Below are 22,716 nucleotides of genomic sequence, written 5' to 3' on the forward strand. Positions count from 1 at the left end.
AGGCACATGTTTACTCAGAAGCTTGTCCCAATGCGTTCAGGTGGGTGTACTCTCAGGATTGCAGCCTGAGCTAGTTAATCCAGAATGTACTGAGTACAAAAATACCTGTTGTTGTTGTCATTCCTATTTACAGTAGAGGTGTTAACAAACATACTCAGATTTCCTCACCCTTGATGAGAAACCATGTCTCAACAGGTTACAAGGTTTAGTTTTGGTTTGGGTATTTGTTTGCATTTTTCACATTTCAAAACTTTATGCAAAAGTTCCATTTCCACAAACATGTGCCTTGCATAAATTATTAATTGTGCAAATGGAGGTTTTGCATAAAGTCCTGAAATGCAATATTGCATTTTGAAATTTGCATACAATGTCCCAGAAATTAACACTATTTCATTAACTTAGAGGCCCAGCTATAAAACCCCTATCAAGCTACCGGTGGATGATCACCATCCTTCTGTACCTGCTCTATAGGGGCTATGATGCTAGGAAGACGCTGCAAAGGACAAAAGGACAACAATTGTCCACATGTAGCTTGACAGGAGTTTTACAGTTGTACCTCTAGGCTAATGAAATGGCAGCAGTGTTGATAGGGAGACTGCAAACAGTTAGACTGATAAATACCACACTCAGGATCCTTCCGGAGCAGGCTTTTACTGTGCAATTTTGTCCTGCCTTATTCACAGAATTATATGGCAAGAACAGGTATTTAGCTATGGAAGGGATGTGGGTTTTGCCCCACAAGTAAAAATTCACACATACTCCTGTGAATATTTTTTTTTTCAGTTTCCAAATTCCAAGTTGAGAAGACTGAGACACTGGAACTTGTTTACACCTAGAACTTTTAAATTTGCTGTGTTTTCAAGTGAACCAGATCCCATCTGATCTTGGAAGATAAACAGAGTAAATTCTGATTAGTACTTGGGTAGATTGCTACTGAATTCCATGTGCTGTAAGCTATATTTCAGAGGAAGAAACTGGCAAAACCCATCTCTGAGTATTCCTTGCCTAAGAACACCATATGAAAATCATGGGGTAATCATAAGCTGACAGCCAACTCAAAGACGCATGAATACATATGCCTTCAAGTTACCTGTCTACTTATGGCAACCCCATAAATTTCATAAAGGGTTTTTTTGTTCTGTTTTGTTTTGTTTTCTGGAAAGAAATACTCAGAAGTGGTTTTGCCAGTTCCTTCCTCTGAAGGAAATTTAGCATACAGAACTTGGTATTTTACCTACTCCTTTCCCTTGGCTGTCCTAAACTCTAATTGCTCTAATGTCTAATTTGGGGACTGAAAGAAATTTTAATTGGAGGGCAGAATTTCAGTTGGGGGACAATGCTCTCATTTTGTACCCTCCCCATAGCAATCGCCCTGTGTTTTTTCACCACTTCATCCATATTTTACTTTACACACACACACACACCCTTGATAAGGATGGGGGAAATAGCGGCACAATGCCTTATGAATCATTACATTCTGTCTGTCTCAAAGCACCCTAATTCATTTCCCCCCTGTCTCTCCTTCTCTACCACTCATTTATATATTTATATCTGAAGCCATTACATGTGATAATATAATTCAGAATATTTTTCCTGATACTCATATTTAAAGTACTGTAAATTAGATAAATGAATAGATGATAAAAAAACAGTGTATGAGATCATGCTTTCTGTTCATAATCTTGCACAAACTAGTTTTTCACTGTGTCCACTATGGTGGACTAGAGAAATTATTTATTGATTTATAGCTTGCTTATTCCTTGCACAGGAGCTTACTATGAGAAGCAAACAGGTAGTGTCCTTTCGGTATCAGGTCTAGATATTAAATCTATAAACTACAGTTGCCTCTGATTTCTTGCGGACTTGAGGTTTACTGTCAATGGGGTATGCCCACGCAGCACATGCCATTCATACCCTTGCAGGCATGTGCCCCATTCAAGTCTATGGAGCTTGAATATATGCGAGTCTCCATTTTCACGTGTGTGTGTGTGTGTGTGTGTGTGTGTGTGTGTGTGTGTTCTGGAATGGATCCTCCATGAAAACAGAAGGATGACTGTACTTCTGGGTAAGCAATCTTATAAATCCAGTTAAAGGCCTTGTATCTCCTTAAAGTCTTATTACCTAGCTTGCTTTTTGGCATAAGCTTAGGTAGATAATGAAATCTAAAGAAATAAAAGGTTTTCAATATATATATATTTATTATACTTGTTTTATATATTTTTATTTTGCCACTAGTGCTGTTGCTGTTGAAGATAGTGGTGATGATCCTGTTCAAGCCCATAATGTTAGATGCCATAAAGAGACATAGATGGTGTTTTAGGGTGTTCCAATGCTATTGTAAACCTGGCAGTTCTGTTGCTAAAAGAGGATTTTACTGTTAATCACTTCCATAATAGGCTCATGCCATAATTACTATCTATTATAAATAATATATGCCAAGTTAATTTATGAACCTGAAAACCTGGCAAAGGTGAGGGTCTTCACCTGGAAGCCATGCCCTATAAGGAGCAGCTTAGGGAGCTGGGTATTTTATCCTGGAGAAGAGAAGGTTAAGAGGTGACATGACTGTCTTGTTTAAATATCTGAAGGGATGTCATATTGAAGATGGAGTAAGATTGTTTTCTGCTGCTCCAGGAACTGGGACATGGGGCAATGGATTCAACTGCAGGAAAAGAGATTCCCCGCAACATTAGGAAGAACTTCCTGACAATAAGAGTGGTGCAACAGTGGAACACACTGCCTTGGAGTATGGTGTTCTTTGCAGGTTTTTAAACAGAAGCTGGATGGCCATCTGTTGGGAATGCTTTAATTGTGCATGGCAGGAAGTTGGACTGGATAGCCCTTGTTGTCTCTTCCAAATCTATGATGCTGTGAATCATGTACTGTGTGGTTCCTCCACAAAAACAAAGACAGAGCAACAAAACACAAGTACTCAAGTCGTATGCTCAAGACTTCAGCTGCAATTCTTGTGAGCACCATGCTGTGTTGTTTTGAAGTTATATTATTTTTTTAAAAAAGGAAGGGAATGATTTCCAACTTTGGTCTCATTTTCAAAGAAGGCCATAGTCAAGTCTAAAACTAGTGGGTGAATATTAAATAGGTTTGGGTTAAACTACACTCATTAAGAACAATGATAGATAATGTGGGTGGAGAACTCTGTGATCTAATATGACTTTTCCTTCCTAAGCAACTCTAAGCTCATAATGACAGGCATAATTATTGCTGCTCCTTTAGAAGAGATGCATGTGGGCCAGTGTGAAATAATATGCATTTTCCCTTTTTCCGCCTTGAGCAGAACATTGATTGTACTGTCCAAAGTCCCATCGCACAAGGGTTTCATTTCCCCCTGGAATTTCTGAGATTGGCTTCCATCCAAAATGAAGTCATTTGAGTATTTCTCCAATTATCTATGCCACACAGAAAGTCACATCACAGGAGAAAAAAGGACAAAGGCAACCATGCAAGAAAATCACTTGTTGAAAAACAAATATTTTAATAAGTTTTTGCACCAGTTGGTTTTGCCTATTTGTTGTTTTACTGTACAAGAAACTGTCCAGCTAGTCCAAATATCTACAGATTAGAGAAAAGATTATTTGAGTGGCCACTACTCCAGCCTTTCCTGATCTCTGGGGCTTCCCAGATTCTTGGACTACAATTCCTGCCACCCCAATTGCCTTCCTGCTGGTAGAAATTGTAAAGTGATGGGACTTACAGTCCAACACCTGTAGAGGTGGAGAAGGCTGTGCTACACCTGAATTCAGAACTGGATGATCTGGGCTCAGTTCTCTGCTCTTCTAATAAATTCAGCCAAGCATCTTGGTTAGGTGTTGTAGGGTGGGTTTCCCCAAACCCAAGTTTGAATTTTAGTGTATCATAATCTAGTAGTGCAGAAACTCATCCCTGGGAAGTGAAGGTTGTGCAGGATTTCTCACTGCAAAACTGCTACTTTATATATACAGAGTTCCCTCTGGAGTATGGGCAGATCATCTGGAGTATTGCAAAGCATCTCAATAGGCTGAGTTCAGGTATCATGAGGGTTGCTAGTCTTGGCTGCACTGAAGCAGTTCACTTATGACTTGAAATGGCATTCTGTATAGAAGAAAACCTTTATTGTCTACATTAGCATAAAAATGTATGAATGAATTTTAGCTTGTAAGATAGGCAACATGTGAATACATTTACAATACTTCTTCATCAATGGATTTTCCACTGGTCTCACATTCACTTATGTTAAGCCCTGTTGATCATGGCCTAGTCTTTATGAACACTCATAAAACAACTAGGTTAGCCATAATCCTGAGCCACTCCATTCTGATACAGTGTGCTCTTGTTTATTATTTTACTATGTATTTTGTTGCTGTTGTGTGCCTTCAAGTCATTTCTGACTTAAGCCGACCCTAAGCCAACCCTATCATGGGGTTTTCTTTGCAAGATTTCTTCAGAGGAAGTTTTCCATTGCCTTCCCCTGAGGCTGAGAGCATGTGACTTGCCCAAGGTCACCCAGTGGGTTTGGTGGTCAAGTGGGGGCATTGAACCCTGGTCTCCAGAGTCATAGTCCAACTTATTTTTTTATTATTATATGCAGTACACCACCTTGATAAAATATGTAATTTTGAAAGTTGGCTTTGTCACCCCTAAAAGAGGATGGGAAATACAAATAAAATTTATTATTATTATTATTATTATTATTATTATTATTATTCAGTCCAGATACTTAGGCAAACTTTTCTTCTTGTAACCTCCACTCCCATATTCTTATTTTGTTCTTAGCTCCTGTATTTCTTACTGATATCTTTATTATATACTATTATTATTGATGAGAGCTGTTACCTGTATCTGTATTAGCTGTGTAAGTTGCCTTGAGTCCCTGGACTGCTAAAAGGGTGAAATATAAATATAACAACACAAACAATATAATACTGTCAATAATATGTGTCTACCTTATAGGGTTGTGGTAGGAATGAAAAACATTATACTGCACTATCTATTAGTGTCATGTGAGCAGCTGTGAACATGAATGCTGCTTCTGTTCCCATTGCAAGCTGTGTGCTGATCCAGGCTTCCTCTGTCCAGAGATCTGGGCTAACTTTTCCTGTCCTTCAGGCAGTGTTTACATTCACCCGTTCTCTGTCCTCTGTCCTCTCTTGCAGTGGGGCTTGGGCTTCAGGCCAGGAGCTCATCTGACACATGAAAGAGATTTATGGGATGGTACTTTGATTCCAGCAAAGGGAGCACGTGGGGCTGAAGGCAAAGAGGCGCAGTATTTGAGTCTGTGGCAAGGAGGAGGAAAAGCAGCAGCAGCAGGAGGAGGCTGACAGCATCCAGCTGCTGCTTCTCTGCCTGCCAGAATCTCCTTTGATGCCTTTTAAAAGTTTTTGTATGTTTGCTTGTCCAAATGAGGACTGGCAGGCTGGTTGAAATTGCTTGCAAGGTTCGCCCACGCATACTTCTGGGAGCATGCTTTGAATCTGGTGTGGCAACTTGCCCTGCTATTTTAACCCTGGAGTCTTCCCTTGTTCTTTACTTGTAGTGATGTATTGGAGCCTTGACATGTCACCTGGATGTCACACTGAATTTTGTGTGGATGGTGTTCCTCAGTTTAGCAGCTAGTTTCTCCTGGATTTCTTCCCCTTTTCTTTCAGCCTCAGAAACCTACATGTGTGTGTGCGCGTGCACACTTTCAAGTTCCCCGTTGACCTGCGATGCCCCATGAATTTCATAGAATTTTCTTAGGCAAGGAATACTTAGAGATGTTTTGTCAGTTCCTTCCTCGGAAATAGATCTGATAGCATCTGTTATTTGTTGGAAGTACCTGTCCACAATACCACATATATAGTATCCTTTCCCCACCCCAAGCTGTAGATCTCAAAGTCAGTTCTATCCTCTGCTTTATCTTACTGTCGTAGTTAGGGATATCAGTCTTTTCTTATTTCATTCTGTCATGCAAGAATAAATGGTTTCAAAACTTTTCTCCTGGCTGGACAAGGTTATGCAAGTTTTTGCACATTTTTCAGTGATTTTGCATACTTCAGCACTTTCATACTGAAATACTTGTTTGTCCCAACAACCTTTCTATGCCCTCCAGCCATACTTTCTTTATAGAAATCAGCATACCTACCACACACACACACATACACACACAAACAAACCCACACAAACACACTACTTTCAGTGCAAAGATTTTGTGTTTAGGGAAGGCTGCACAAACATCAAATATTTTTGTGTACATGAGTGTGAGTTGGAGTGTTTGCAATAAAAAAGTCCAAAATGTGTGTGTCTGTGGATCTCATGCAGATTCACCATTTTCTTGATGGAGTGTCTCAAAGATCTGTATTTTCCTTGAAGCTGAGAATATTTGTGAGTATACAAGGCACCACATCTTAGTATAGTTTTACATAATTCTTCTTGATCATTGACCTAGAGTATTTGAAAACACTGCTGGAGCTCCCTGTTCATTGGAGAACACATTTGCGGATGGGTCTCCTCTGCTGATGAGCCTTGAATGGCACATCACTGCAAGCTGAATAGTAGCTCTTATTCTGGTTCCAGGAATTTCCTGCGGGTTAAAATGTTGACCTGGTGTCAAGAGTTGTGGTTGGAATTGGGATGTCATAGTATCCAACTAAAACAAGCAGAAGACCACCATGTGCTTTTAGTTCATGACCTTGTGTGGCCCTGAGATGGGCATCTTATTATGGCTCAGAAGTGCTGAAAAATAAGATATTTGTAGCCTGAGTGTTGGGAGGAGAGGAAGAGAATGTTGTGGAAGATAGTGATACTCTGATCTCTGGGGGAAAAAAAGTTCTGAAGAGGCTTATGGATACTATGGACCTATAAACTTAGTTGTAAAAAGGCCAGTATGATTTTAGACTGCTTACACTGAATCCATTTGCAGGTCACACAAAGTAATAATTCAATTTTATTCAGCATGGGTCAGATCTAATTTAAAAAACTCTGTCCAATTCTGGGTGCCCTACTTTTGAAAAGTGGATAGACAAATTGGAATGGGTTCAGAGGAGGGCAACAAAACAGTAACAGTACAGAAATATGTCTTTACCTTTAAAGGAATTGGGTTTGTGTTGCCTGGATGAAGGTCTATGGGGAATACAATAGCTCTCTTCCAGTACCTGAAGGACTATCACATAGAACAGGGGTAGATAAAACCTTGCCTGGGGGTTGCATGGAACCCTGTGACTCTGCCCCAGGGGAAAAAGAAGAAGAAAACAGCAGGAGTGGAGAGTCACATTTAAAACCAGTTGTAGAGCCCTCTCGCTGTTTAGCATTCCCCAAAGATTATCTTTGAAAACTAGGAGGGCTTTCACAACTACACAAATATAGTATGATGATTCCACTTTAACTATCATGGCAACATCCTATGGAACCCTGCGATTTTCAGTTTAGGGCTAATTTTCAACCAGGGAACTTTAATTCTTCACCAGAATACAAAATCCAGGATTCCATAGGATGTTCCTATGGAAGTCAAAGTGGAATCATAGTGTTACTACTGTGTAGTGTGATAAGGCCCAAGAGGAAAACATATGGATACTTCCAATGTAGTTAAAAAAAAGAAAAAGGCAGTCACTTCAAAGGGTTTTGGAGAAGAAAACTGGCGCTTCTATCTGTTGAAGTTGCCCACTTCCAGTGGTGTCACTGGGGAATGTGTGCAGGGGGTGTGGACCACACCAGATGACACCACTGCTCAAACATCTGCATTTGGGCAGAAGCAGGCTGCAGCATTAACCTGTATATCTTTAAAATGCTGACAAGATGGTGTGAGTGCATTGAGGCTCAGTGGGAAGAGAAAGGAGAGGCCTCAGGTTTTTTTTAATTAAATAAAATTTCACAATTTAATTTTTCAAAAAAAATATTTTTTTCTTTTTTTTTCTTTAAAACATCATATTTTAAACAATTTTCAGTTTAACCTCATGAAGCTATGTATATGTAAACATATTTATTCTGTGTCTATGATATTGTAATTTATAGGTTTAATTTTAATTTTGCTAGTTCAGGGGTCGGCAACCCCCGGCCCGTGGGCCGGATCCGGCCCGGTGAGGCAGCAGGACCGGCCCCAGCCTGGTCCTGCCACCGATTGCCGCCGACACCAGGCCCACGGGGGAGGGAAGGAACGGGGTGGAGGTCCTCCCCCTTCCCTCCCTTCCCGCGGCTGCCAGGCAGTCTCGGGCAGGGCAGGAAGGGGGCGGGGGAAGAGGAGGAGGAAGAGGAGGAGGAGGGAGGAAGGAAGGAGCAGGAGAAGGAGGGAGGGAGGGAGGAAGGTAGGAGGAGGAAGAGGAGGAGGAGGGAGGAAGGAAGGAACGAGCAGGAGGAAGAGGAGGAGGAAGGAGGAGGAGGAAGAAGGAGCAGGAGGAGGAGGGAGGAAGTAAGGAGCAGGAGGAGGAGGAGGAAGAAGAAGAAGAGTAGCAGGAGGAGCAGGAGGATTTCCATTCAATTTGTACAGGTCTGCTTTGTTTTAACAATGATAGTGGTGATGATGATGATGATATCAGTCAGTTTCTGAGACATGCACTCACTCTTTCTGAAGGTGAGACAGTGTGACTTTCCAAAGTGCATTTCTGTGTATTTTCGGTGCTTTTAATGCTAAAAGGTCTGCTTTAACAATGATAGTGGTGATGATGATGTTGATGATGATGATGATGGTGATGTTGATATCAGCCAGCTTCTGAGGTCCAAATGTCCTCCATTTTGATCATGCCTAAGAAACATGCATTTATATTAACATTTTTTAAAAATCATCAAATTTTTTCGCATGTCCTCCATTTAAAAAAATGTGTCCTGCATTTGAAAATGTTGTCCTATGTTATTTAATTATTTAATTATTTATTTTTTGGCTTCGGCCCCCCAGTTGTCTGAGGGACAGCAACCCGGCCCCCGGCTCAAAAAGGTTGCCTACCCCTGTGCTAGTTGTTTAAGATACAACTATTACCATTACCGTATATACTCGACTATAAATCAACCTTGTGAATAAATTGAGGTTTTGGGGCCAAAATTATGGATTTTTATACGACCATGTATAAGTCGAGGGTAAAACGTAGGGACATGTGACAAATAATCTAAAGGATGAAGCAAGGAAAACAATGCCAAACAATTTACAAAATTCCAGGAAGCACAGCTGTTTGTGCTGATCCTAAAGCCTGGATGAATGAGAGACTAGAGGGAGGTCAATGCTTCCAGGACAAATTATGCTCTTGCCTTTCACCAGGGCATTGTTCCTTTTAAAATAAGAGTTAAAGTACAGTACTTACATTGGCCCATGGATAAGTCAACTCAGGTTTTTGGGGTCAGTTTTTTGACTAAAATTTCTAGATGTATACATGAGTATATACAGTACATTCAGTGGTATATGGGAATTAAGATCTATGAGTAAATTAGTAGTGTGCATGGGAGGAGGTAATGGGGAGAGGTGACACCATGAATTACCACACCAGGTGACACCAATCCTATGGATGCCACTGCTCATCTCTGACACAGAAGCATACAGAGACAATTTGTTCTCTACTTCTCCGGAGAGCAGTATTTATTCTAATAGGCTCCAGGTATAGGAAGGCAAACTTTGTTGAACACTAGATGAAACTTCTTAATGGTGAGAGTACTTTCACAATAGAACAATTACCTAAAGTGGTGACAGATTCTTCCATCCAAAAGATCTAGCAGAGGCTAGATAGGAAGCTGTCATAATGGATTTCCTGTATCAAGCACAGGGTTGGACTTTATCAGATCTTGCCCAGTCTTAGGATTCTATGGCAATTATTCTATTAGAGTATAAACAAGTAAAATTGGGAAACCATGGTACGGTAAAAAAAAATCTTACATGGGATTCTGAAGGCAGCTTATAACAAAGTGTGTTGAGCATAAAATAATTTTCTTCTGGAAATATGCTAGAATGTCATCAGTAACAGCTACTCAAACATGTTACTCAAGAGCTGGTGGGGGGTAGGGGTGGGTTGATGGATGATGTTGTGGCAGAGAACCAGGGGCCTGAATGTACCCTGTTATGAATAAAAATGTTGGATATAATGAATTTCATTGGAGAGCAATAAAGGCATAACACTGTTACTTTTAGTGTATTCTGTAATATTTACCCTCTGGGAATAATGGATAAACAATGTTGGGGGTTGGTCATTTGGGGAACACATGGCCATTTTTCTATTTTAAGTGAATATAAAAAACAGCAACAAACCAATAATCAAACTATAAGTAAACATTGATTTGTTAACAATGTACCTAACATGTTACATTAAAAACAACAACAACAACATGGCTTTAGCTCTGGGGGAAATTGCTTTTAACCATTGATCACAAATTGTGACATGAGTGCAGGTGAAATGGTGGTGTAGTCAGTCTGAATAGAGAACATTTATATCCTTGTCCAGAATTAGAAACACACCATCATCTCTCAAGAAAATTGGTGGATCTGTACTATGCTCTAGAGATCTTCATAAACCCTCTCTTTTTCCTGTGATCAGTTTCCCAACAGTGCCCTGCCTCACAGGGGTGCCTCACAGGGGTGTGGTGAGAATAAATGTTTTGCAGACAGTGTGGGCAGATACTTGGATGCTGTATAGTGTAAGGAAATTTTATAGCAAACTTTTCTCTGCTCATTTTACCAGTGAGGCCTATAAATGTGTTTACTGACAAATGATGGAGTTTTTTTTCCTCCCTATTGAAGGATTCTGTTCTGTCATCCTGGTTATTTCAGATTCATTCTATGTAGTCTGTGTCCAGCCCTTTTTTGTTCTTTTTTCACTGGGTTCTAAATTAATACTGGTTTTAGCCTGAGCCTTCCTGATTACAGATTTCCTTCATCATCTAGAAAGATAGAGTTGGAAGCAACTGTGAGAACCATCTTGTTCAACCTCCTGCCATAAAGGAATACACAGGTAAAGCACTCCTGAAAGATGACCACCCAAACTCAGTTCTGAGGATCTCTGAAGAAGGAGAGCTTATCAATTCAAAGCAGTTTCTTCAATTGCTGAGCAACAGTTACTTTCAGAAACCTCTTCCTAATGTCTAGCTATACAGAATATAGATTCCACCTAAACATTAGGAAAAACTTTCAGGGGGTAATTACTGTTCATCACTTGAACAGAATGGGTAAATTTAGCTTGAGGAGCTGGGTAGATTTAGCTTGAAAAGGGGAGGACTGAAGGTGACATGTGTGTGTGTGCGTGTGCGTTGAATCCACTGGTTAATGTCCTGGTCTCTGGAGCAGCAGAAAACAAGCTTCTACGTGACATCCTTTCAAATATTGAAAGATGAATGCCAATTTAAATATACCCGGCTCCCTAAGCCATTCCTCATCATAGGGCTTGGTGTCCAGAATTTTTGCCAAGTTAGAATGGTCACCCTCCTCTGGACATTTTCAAGCTTGTCAATATCTTTCTTGAACTAATGTGCCTAAAACTGGACACAATATTCCAGGTGAAATCTAACCAATGCAGAATGGAGTGGTACTGTCATTTCCCTCTTTCTGAACATTTTACTCCTATTGATGCAGCTTAGAATTCCAGCCTAGAGGCTGGGGTTTAGACCCCAGTACTCCATCTGAATGGAGGAAGAGGTTTCTGAAAGTAACTGCTGCTCAGTAATTAAACAAACTGCTTTGAAGGTTGGTAAACTCTTTCTGGGTTCTGTTGACAATCATGCCTTTTACAAAATAGAGGCCATTCAAAGATTGCTAGTTGCTTTCAAGGTAATGAATGAGCTTTCCACTTCTTCTTCTTTGAAAATAGTCAGTGTGCTTCTGTTGGGAGAGGTTAGTTTGATGGCAGAACCACTAAAGGAAATCAGAAAAGATGTTTTATTCCTATCCTCTCAATTGCATCTGGATTTGGTTTTACTTTGGCATTTTAGGGGAGTGTATTCTCAAGTCAGCCACAAACATAAAATTCAGTAGCAAACAGATCATGCAAAGAACCTGCATGCTGATTTACCCCAGTTGATTTACCCCAGTGACTGAGGGGTTCCATGAGATTTATCTGGAGTCTGGAACTAGCACTTGTACCCAATGGGATAGAAGTGCTGACACCACTGGAAGAGGCAGAATTTCATAGATTGTTGACTGTGACACCATCTGTATTTAGTGACAAACACTTGGGTGCCCGCCTCCTATTCTGAGGTAATTGCCTGGCTTGATTGGTCTTTGACAGCAGATCTGCAGCACCAGTTTTACACATTTGGGTAATCAAGTGTTCAATACCAGTAAATAGACATGTTTTCAATATGCATATATTTGCATTAATTAGACCATGCAAGTGAGCAATGGGAGTGTTTGTTTTTCTTCACTCAGAGAACTGTACCAATGATAATGAACGCAGACTAGAGATCATTTAACTTTGACTTCTATTGAAGCTAGGTTTATTTATTTCTTTAAGAAATATGGCTTGTCAAACAGGACTCTGTTGAATCCTTAGGCCAGCTAAGAGCGTACCACAAAGGCCATACAAACAATAAAAAAGCAGTAGTATTGATTTTAAATGGAAGCAGATCAGGTTCACCACCTACTCCTCAGAATGGCAAAATGAAACATACATCAATTCAATGTGTCAACAAAACTTTGACTTCTTTAACCTCTTTTTCTTTTCCTTTCCTCCTCTGCTACTTGAACTTCTCACTTTTAACTTTTGAAAATGGAATCTGGCCAACTGCCTCAAGGAAATTTAGCCCCCTTATCCAGGTTGGAACCCATTTTGTTGAATTGTTTTTAGAGTGGCAAGTTGTACTAATATTGAGCTATTTAAACTTGCATCCAGTTAATGAAATTGGCATGCACATTGTGTGACTGTGTATTTGTGTTTCTATTGAAAATGTAGCAATGCAAAAGTATCTACATAGTTATACAGTACCACACCCACAATCTTAGGACTGTTTTACTTCAGTTGACTCCAGGGCCCCTGACGTCCAGCCATGAGGTGGTTTGAAACAAATCATTGGGCCATTTGTAAGTGGTAGAGATACCTGCACATTTTCTCACCCTTCATGACAAAATGAGCCACCCCATTTAAAAAACGGTCCAATGCCACAAGATTTTTGTTTGTGCTTGGGGATATATTGCAAAAAAAAAAAAAGTATGTGAGTGAAAAATGACATTTTGTACAGAAAATAGTGCGTTTTGCCCCAAATATACTTTTTCACAAGAATATTGCTTTTTCTGCAAAAAGACTTAAAATGTGGAAAAGCATCAAAAACTTGCATAGTCTCACCCAGTGGGATAAAGCTTTGGAAATTCTTCTTCCCTGCATGAAAGAAAAAACCTATGTCTTAGGCAGATGCCAGATGCAGGGTTGAACCTAGAAAAGGCTTTTATAAGGCCCTGGTTATCTTTTCATTTCCTCCCCCTCTCTTTAGAGTCTGTGGAATCTTATGCTTCCATAGAAGGGTTGTTAGTAAAATAAAGCATATAAAAATCTAAACAGTACATGATATGCTAATAGTGTGTATCTTCTCTCTAATTCCCATCTTTACATTAGTACTATATTCTGGGCAAGAAACTGCTTGTTTCCTTTGTAAAATTTGGAGGCTGTGTTTCCACAGATCAACACATGGATGTAGGTAAGAATAACAAATGTTTCACTGAAAACAGAACATTGCCATTTGAGGAGTTCACTAGAAGCTGAAGATTTTTAGAAATGGGCTTTGGCTTGATAGAATTAACAGAAGACAAGCATGGTTTCTTCCAACTCTGTGATTCTATGATTCTATTCAAATGTCTGTCGCTTTGTAACTTTCCCCTTAAAATCATGAAGAGGATTTAATTTAGCTGCAGAAACTAGAAATTCATCAGTGCTAAGGACAGATATCTCTTCATGCATCTCAAGCAGGGAAGGAATTATGCTACCTTCTAGAAGGTGTTGGGCTACACATCTCAGAATTCCTCAGCATTGACTTCACTGGCTAGGACAAGCAATACAATAAAATCTGGAGAGTGACTTGCTTCTCATCCCTGATTTAATGAACATTGCTCCAAGAATGTTTCCGCCATAATGATATGTTTGTCTTTAAAGTGCTATAAGTCTCCTTGAAAAATAGCAGTGTTTGAACTGAAGCTAGGTTTTAGACAGCAAAGGTACTGGTGAAAGGTATGCAGAAGAATTTTCCTACCCTGGGATACAAGGAATGATATGTCAAACTATGATCCTGGGAGATTCCCAGACATGGCCACTGCCACAGGGCTTGTTCAGATAGTCTCCACATGTGGTTATGTGTTTTGTTGCTGTTTTTCTTCCTAGATTGTATAATGCACACAACAAAAGGTTAAACTAAGGGCCTGTTACAGACAGCCAAAATAAAGCTGCTTCGAGTCACAGTGGAGGTATGGTGTTTCAATGATGCATGCATCCTAAGAGTCCAGAAGCCACACCAAAGCCATGCTCCAGTCCTTAGGGCTGAAGCATGGCTTTGGTGTGACTTCTGGACTCTTAGGACGCATGCATCATTGAAACACCATACCTCCACTGTGACTCGAAGCAGCTTTATTTTGGCTGTCTGTAACAGGCCTGAGTCATTAGCTCCAAATCGCAAACCATAGATTTTGTATATCACCTGAAAATTTCTTAAAATGTGATGGAGAGGGAAATTTTAAAACCTTTGTCATGTGACAATAGGGCCTATAAAAGAAGCGGTGTGTGTGTGTGTGTTCAGTTGATACATTGGTTCAGGGCCCAGAGAGCCAAGGAGGGTCCCTTGAATTTCTGATGGCTGCCTCCTCAAAAACAAACATACCTCTTAGTCCCCTTCCATTGCGTTATTTTACAAATGTTATTTAAACATAGAATCATAGAATCATAGAGTTGGAAGAGACCACAAGGGCCATCCAGTCCAACCCCCTGCCATGCAGGAAATCACAATCAAAGCATCCCCGACAGATGGCCATCCAGCTTCTGTTTAAACCTTTCCAAGGAAGGAAACCCCATCACTCTCCGAGGGCGTGTGTTCCACTGTATAACAGCTCTTACTGTCAGGACAGTTCTCCTAATGTTAAGGTGTAATCTCTGATCCTGGAGCTTGAATCCATTGTTCCATGTTCTTGTCTGGAGCAGCAGAAAACAAGCTTGCTCCACCTTCAATGTGACACTCCTTCAAATACCTAAAGAGGGCTATCGTATCACCCCTTAACCATCTCTTCTCCAGACTAAACATATCCAGCTCCATAAGTCTTTCCTCATAAAACATGGTTTCCAGACCCATCACCATTTTGGTCACCCTCTTCTGGATACACTCTGGCTTCTCAACATCCTTTTTGAATTGTGGTGTCCAGAAGTGGACACAATATTCTAGGTGAGGTCTGACCAAGTCAGAATATAGTGGCACTATTACTTCTCTTGATTTAGACACTATACTTTTATTGATGCAGCCTAAAATTGCATTGGCCTTTTTGGCTGCCGCATCACACTGTTGACTCATGTTCAACTTGTGGTCTACTTGGACTCCTAGATCCCTTTCACATGTAGTTTCATTCAGCCAGGTGTCACCCATCCTATATCTGTGCATTTCATTTTTTTGCCCTAAGTGCAGTACTTTACATTTCCCTGTGTTGAAATTCATTTTGTTAGCTTTGGCCCAGGTTTCTAATCTAGTAAAGTCATTTTGAATTTTGATCCTCTCCTCTGGGATATTAGCTATTCCTCCTAATTTGATGTCATCAACAAATTTGATAAGCATGCCCCCTGTTCTTTCATCTAAGTCATTGGTAAAGATGTTGCATAGTACTAGATACAGGACAGAGCCATGTAGGACCCCACTGGTCACTTCTCTCTATGATGAAAAGAACCCACTATTGAGCACTGTTTGGGTTTGACCAGTCAACCTATTACAAATCCATGTAACAGTTACCGTGTCTAGCCGACATTTTACAAGCTTGTTTGCAAGAATGTCATGGGGAATCTTGTCAAAGGCCTTACTGCAATCAAAATATACAATATCCACAGCGTTCCCTTCATCTACCAAGTTGGTAATTTTATCGAGAGAGAGAGAGAGAGATCAGATTAGTCTGGCATAATTTTTTTCTCAGAAAGCGATGTTGACTTTTTTTGATTATGGAATTGCCTTCTAAATGTTCACAGACTCTCTGTTTAATGATCTGCTCTAGACTCTTTCCTCGTATTTGTCTAACTGGACAATAATTGTTGGATCCTCTCCCCCCTCCCCCCTTTTGAGGATGGAGACAACATTTGCCCTTCTCCTGTATGCCAGGACTTCTCCTGTTCTCTAGGAAATCTTAAAGATTATTTCCAATGGCTCTAGGATTACATTTGCCAGCTCATTTAATACCATTGGAGGTAGGTCATTTGTTCCCCCAGATTTAAATTCATTTAGATTAACAAGGTATTCCTGTACAACCTCTTTACTTATTTTGTGCTGGATTTCCCTTATTGTGTCCTCTGCTCTAGCTTCCTCAGTTTGAGCACCCTTTCCTTTTGTGAGAAGACTGAAGCAAAGAAAGTGTTGAGTAATTCTGCCTTTTCTATGTCCTCTGTCAGCATTTTGCCATCTTCTCCACGTCCTGGCCCTATCATTTCCATCTTTTTGCTGCAAACATACCCCCAAAAGCCCTTTTTATTGTTCTTAACCTCTCTAGTGAGCCTGAGTTCATTCTGCACTTTCACTTTTCTGACTTTACCCCCTATAAAAATGTGCTCTCAGTTATTTTGAATTCTTCTTTGGTGATTTCCCCCATTTTCAATTTCTTATACACGCCCCATTTCAAACTTAGCTGCATTGAAAGTTCCTTAGTCATCCATCCTGGTTTCTTGAGACATTTCCCATTTTTCCTCCTCGTTGGAACTATTTGAAATTGTGCCTTCAATATCTCCCTTTTGAGAAACTCCCCTTCTCTTTTAGTATTCCTGCCCATGGAATCACCCCCAGTATCTCCCTAAGTTTAATGAAATCAGCTTTCCTAAAGTCTAGAAGGTGTATCTGACTATGCCTGGCTTCTCCTTTCCACTGTATAACAAACTCCAGAGGAACATGATCACTTTAAAATGTTATACCCCTCTTACTACATTCCATTCATGAGACTCATCCCACCAGGTTTCAGTGATGCCTATTATATCATATTTGCTTTGTTGTACTAGGAGTACAAGTTCATCCTGTTTATTTCGCATGCTCTGTGCATTAGAGTAGAAACATCTAAGGCCATGGGTCCTCCCCACTTTCTGCCTGTGTAGGGTTTTTTGCCTCTCATTGTTGGGTCTTTGGAATATTTACCTTGTTCCCTCTATAACAGTTTGACTATTATCTCCAGCCCTTGTTGAGTTCCTGCCTTCCAAAATACTGTCTCCCTCCCCCATATAACTCAGTTTAAAGCCTTCCTGATAAATTTTTTGAGACTATTGCCAAAAACGTTTCAGCCAATTGGTGTGAGGTGCAAACCATTCCTTGCCAGAAGTCCCCCCTCATGGAACCGCAGCCCATGATCGAAGAATCCAAGTCATTCTTGGAGGCACCATCTGCAGAGCCAGTTGTTTACATCCACTATTTTCCTGCACCATGTCCTTCAACTGGGAGAACAGATGAGATGTCGACCTGTGCATCCATCTTCCTACCTAGAGCCTAATAATCTCTTCTGATATTCTGAAGCCTGTGCCTTGCAGTATCATTGGTTCCCACATGAACCAAAAGAGAGGGATAACGGTCAGTAGGATTGACAAGTTTTGTCAGCCTCTCCATCACATCACAGATCTTTGCCCCATGGTGCCAATACACCTCCCTAGACATGTAGCTCTTCGAGTATTTTCTTGGCTTTTTACCAGGACCTGGCTATTTTTCTTATGAAACCAATGGGTCATTTCATCTTGTGAAATCGTATGTATTCACTTAGACCTCCAAATTCTCCAGAGCTGTATTCTGATTGTTCTGATAGGAGGAATGTTAAGTCAAGTCAAGTTTTGTCCTTTACATTGGGTAAATTAAATTGACTTCTACTTCTCAAGTAAAAATACATTACCAGTGGCCACATCAGCACTATCTAAACAATTCCCAAAGGACTTAAACAGTCAAGCTTTTCCATAAAGTGCCTTGAAATTTCAGGGAACTAATGGAGAACTACATACGAGAGGCTGTCTTGTTCAGAGCCAAAAGAAAGAAGTGGATTTTGATAGTGTCATTAGAAAGCAATTGGAAATCTCATGGACTTCTGGTTTGTCCACAGGGACTTCCGGTTTGTCCGTGGAGGCGCTTGGTGGTGCGAGGCAGGAGCTCCGCACCATAAACATCTCAACTACTACAAGCCTATCAGAAAAAGGATAGAAATGTTCCTTTCATTAGCTGATTAGACTTATTGCTTTATATAAAGTGTAAAATGTAAAGACATACAATTGAGCATGAAAGTTAGAATCATACAAGCTATTGTATTCCCTATTACCATGTATGGATGTGAGAGCTGTACAGTTAAGAAAGAAGATGGGAAAATAATTAATTCATTTGAGATGTGGTGCTGGAGAAGAGTGCTGAGGTTACCATGGACAGCCAAGAAGTCAAACAAATGGATCCTAGAGCAGATCAAACCAGAAATCTCCCAAGATGACTAGACTGAGGCTGTTGTCATTTGGACACATCATGAGGAAGCATGACTCACTGAAAAAAACAACAGTAATACTAGGAAAGGTAGAGGGAAACATAAAGAGTGGAAGGCCACATGCTAGATGGAGGGACTCTATTAAGGAGGTCATGGGTGTGAATTTGCAGGAACTGAGCATAGCAGTGGAGTACAGAGAGTCTTGGAGATGTCTCATCTGCAGAGTCGCCATGGGTCAAGATCGACTCGAGGGTGGATAACAACAACAATATTGTTATCTGGTCATTGAGAGGTACACCCCCTCAGGACCCAAAAGCACTCTTGTTTGGTCTTGCAAAATTTCTCTTGGAGGCTCTGTGTGACAAAGAACGTACTTGGAAGCTAGTGGGTTGCAGTGATTGAAAGGGTGCAGATGAGTGAGGAAAAGTTGTGTTCAGATTTGTGCTCTGTGATTAATCTAGGGGGCCTTGGGCAAAGCAAGCTACCTGTTAGATCCTGTCTATTTAAAAGGAAACCCAAAACATTCAGAACAAGCTGAGGGGTTGAATGAACTGGAAGAAACAGTGTAATCTATCATATATGTGAGAAGAGCAGTATGTGTTAGACTACTTTTGAAAATGCAATTACTTAATGTTACAACATACTTGGGGGGGGGGGCTCAGAGCAGGAAACAAATGGATTTGAGGATAGAAACAAGTACAGTTTAAAGGGAAACTGGTCCTGATTATTGTCTGCAATATTTCCAAATGAACACCAGAACCTGTGTGAACAAGAGGAAGAGGAACACAGAAGCTATGGGAGACTACAGCAGAACATTTTAAAAGCAGCTGAAAAAGTGGAACAACTGGGGATTAATTGGAACTGTCCTTGTCAAATTGGGACAGTCCAAGGGCATGCTATTGTATGTGTGGGCCAGGGATCAGGACCATGTGACAGTCCAGACTGCAACTTCCATCATCTCATCATTGGCTATGATGGGTAATGATGCTATGATTTCCAGACCAACAAGATGTGAAGGGCCTCATTTTCTACATCTTGGTCTAGGCCCAAGATTGGTGTTTGTTTTTTAGGTGCAGTGTATCATTCTAGCTAAGATTACACATTTCTATTTTGCCTTCTTAAACAGTTGTGGAGCCAAGGGGTTAAAGGCCTCTGGCAGCATATGTGGTGGTTAATGATTGATAATAATGATGCTTTCAGTGAGCTTTGAAGGAAAACATATTCTAGCAGCAGCCACGGCTGCAGCAAAGACTGCCACATGAGAGCAACCAAAGCTTGGCTAGCAGATTTTGGACTCAAATTGAGAGAGGGAGGTAAGAGGGTGTGTGTGAATGTAGAACTGGTATGCATACGCTATGCAAGCATACATGGATGGTTCTGAGAAACATTACACAGTTACAAAACAATGATTCCAGTTTAATTGCCATGACTGCATCCTATAGAACCCTGGGGTTTGTAGTCTGGTGAGGTAGCAGAGTTCTTCGGCTAAGAACTCTAAATATCTCTCCCTAAACTACAAAAACCAGGATTCCACAAAATGTTGTTATGGTGTTAAAGTGGAATCATAGCACTGTAACTGTGTAGTGTGAAAGGAAATATTGGCAGCCATGCTGTCAAGGAAGCTGGAAAAGTTAAGTGCCTGAAGGACCAACCTGGTCATAAGGCAGGCAGAATCAATTGCTTCAGGCAGCAACAGCAGAGTATAACAAGTTAAATAGAAGTAACAAGTTGTACAGTTACCTGTAAATAGTTATTCTGGGGGTAATGAGGATATAAGAAAGCCACATTTAAAAAGTAATGAGTAAGAGCAAAATTACCCTGGTGGTGAAATGAATAATGGTGGTTCTAGTTACTTTCAAACATCAGTTGTAAAGTGCAACTTTATAAATATATTGATATGTTGGATGCCATTTTGTTAGCAAACTTAAGAGGCTGTGATCTAAGCAGCCTGACCTCCTCCCCGTTATTTAGTTTGTTGATGCCCTCAGTTGTGGTATGGGATACAATTCCATGACCAGTATTAGGTCAACTTCTGTAGAGGAAATATCGGTGTGGTGAGGGGAGAATCTTATCCTGCACTTTAGGTGTCCTGAGTCTCTCTCAGTCATACTCCCAGGGCTCTTTCATTCAACACAGTTACAGCACTGTAGTTCCACTTTTTTCTGTCTTAGAGCCTTATCTTATAAGCAAGCAAACTGGAAACACAGCCAAAGAGTAGTGCCTTTCTCCATACCTTAATGCATTGTAGTTTTTTAATTCTCTTCCTGTGGGAGGAGGTTGTCTTGTGGGTTTTTGGATTTTTCCAGCAAGAAAAAAAAAAGATGCACTTTTACACCTGTCTCTAGTGAAAAGAGAATTGATTGCTACAATGTGATGTGGTAAGGCATGGAGAAAGCTGCTACTCTCTGTTTCCATTTCTGCATTGCTTTCTCATGCAATAAGGTTCATAGTTCCATTCTAGGGAATCTTGGGATTTTCAGTTTAAGAAGGAACATTTAAAATTTTTAGCCAGAGAGCTCTAGTTCCTCAGAACACTACAAAGCCCAGGATTCCATAGGATGCAGACCTGGCAATCAAACTGGAATCATAGTACTACAATTATGTAGCATGAAGAGGGACCCAGTCACAAATTACATGGTTGTTTATCACAGTGGCTGATGGCTTGTGTGCATGAATGAGTCAATGAGATTGCTTACAGTGTTAGACTGAATTTAAAAAGGAGCTATCCAAGGTGTGGATCCTATCCCTGTAACAGGTTCAGCAGCTGTAAAGTTCAAACTAATCCCCAGAGTGGATTCACTACCTCACTGACTTGGCAGCCAATAGTGTTTATCAAGGGACAGTCCATGCCATAGAAGCTTGAAACTCTTCAGATAGATGTTCCTTAGCACAGATACTTGTATAAACACAAGTGGGCCCCTGTGAGAACCCTTCTCCACTTTTGTTCAACAACCGCAGAACACAACCAATACCCACATATTTACAGCTGTGCCTCATTTTCTGTCTGGCATGCTTGTAAGAGAAAAGAGATCCAGATGTTTCAATGAGTTGAACTGTAAATTCTAAGAGAAGCAGAGTGGTGCTTGTGATCAAACCGCTATAGTTCAAGGGATACTCCAGTGGGTTATTTTATATGATACCAGGAACCTTCCCCCCCTCTTTGACATTATGTAGGATCAATTGCTTGGGAGAAAACCTATATGGCTTTCTGTACAATTTCTACAGTGTTTGCCTGCTGTGTTATAGTCATTGGCTCTCACTCACACTTCACATTGGGAGTGAGAGGGTGCAAATGCTGTAAGCCAATGGTTCTCAAACTGTGGGGACCCCTGGGGGGCATGAGAGTTGCTCAAGGGTGGCATGAGACTTGGAGGCCTTGACTTCTCTGCCTTCCTTCTGCCAAACTTTTTCTGTCCTGGAGGGGAAGACAAAGCAAGGATGGTGCTTTTCTGGCTCTCTCTTCCTCAGAGTCTCACAAAAAAATTCTGTCTCTCTTACTCACAGACACAAACACTCAGTCACACTCTTCATCTCTTTTTTATGTGCTCACATATGAACTTGTGTATACAGTGGGCCCTTGGTATCTGCTGGGGTTTGGCTCCAGGACTCTCCGTGGACACCAAAATCCATGGATGCTCAAGTCCCATTAAATACAATGGCATGGCAAAATCAAAGTTTGCTTTTGGGGATTTATATATTTTTGGAACGTTTTCAATCCATGGCTGGTTAAATCTGTGCATAAAAATTCTGTGGATATGGAGGGCTGACTGAATTCATACATACAGAAGAGAATGAATGTTTCTGTGTGACTGTGAATGAAAGAGCATGACTGGGTGTGCACATATCTGTGAGCACATATCTGTGAGCACATATCTGTGAGCACTGTTGTATGTGAGTATGGCTATGTATAAAACAATATATGTAAAATTTACATGTTGAGTTAGGTACTAAATTTATTTAAATAAAACTGTTCTAATTTGAACTATATTGTTTCCTTGTAAAATGTTAAAATATGAATTCACATGAATGTGTGCATGAAAATATGCAAACTAAGCAAAACATTTTTATTCATACACTCTATCATGGGGGTTTACATCTACATGTAGTTGTAAAGAGGGTCAGAAGGGTAAAAAGTTTGAGAACCAGTGCTGTAAGCATTCATTGACTGAAGCATTGTGTTTGGA

General features: G+C 40.5%; 1 protein-coding gene across 13 annotated transcripts in view; it reads left to right on the forward strand.

Moving 5' to 3' along the window:
• PLEKHA6 (pleckstrin homology domain containing A6) overlaps positions 1 to 22,716 on the forward strand; it is a 269,710-nt gene that overhangs the window by 102,569 nt on the left and 144,425 nt on the right. For 5 of the 13 annotated variants that reach the window (XM_089514576.1, XM_089514581.1, XM_089514579.1 and 2 more), the window contains exon 1: positions 12,585 to 12,691. The exons of 2 other annotated variants lie outside the window; for them this stretch is intronic. In XM_089514576.1, the coding sequence (XP_089370702.1) occupies positions 12,645 to 12,691 (47 nt within the window). In that variant the 5' untranslated portion in view covers positions 12,585 to 12,644. Of the gene's footprint in view, positions 1 to 12,580; positions 12,692 to 22,716 lie in introns of those variants that run through there. 6 more of the 13 variants (XM_089514592.1, XM_089514577.1, XM_089514584.1 and 3 more) reach the window with 4 other exon arrangements.

The sequence above is a fragment of the Sceloporus occidentalis genome, unplaced genomic scaffold (assembly GCF_023333645.1).
Source record: "Sceloporus occidentalis isolate IW3139 unplaced genomic scaffold, rSceOcc1.0.p SCAF_3, whole genome shotgun sequence".
Lineage (NCBI taxonomy): Eukaryota > Metazoa > Chordata > Lepidosauria > Squamata > Phrynosomatidae > Sceloporus > Sceloporus occidentalis.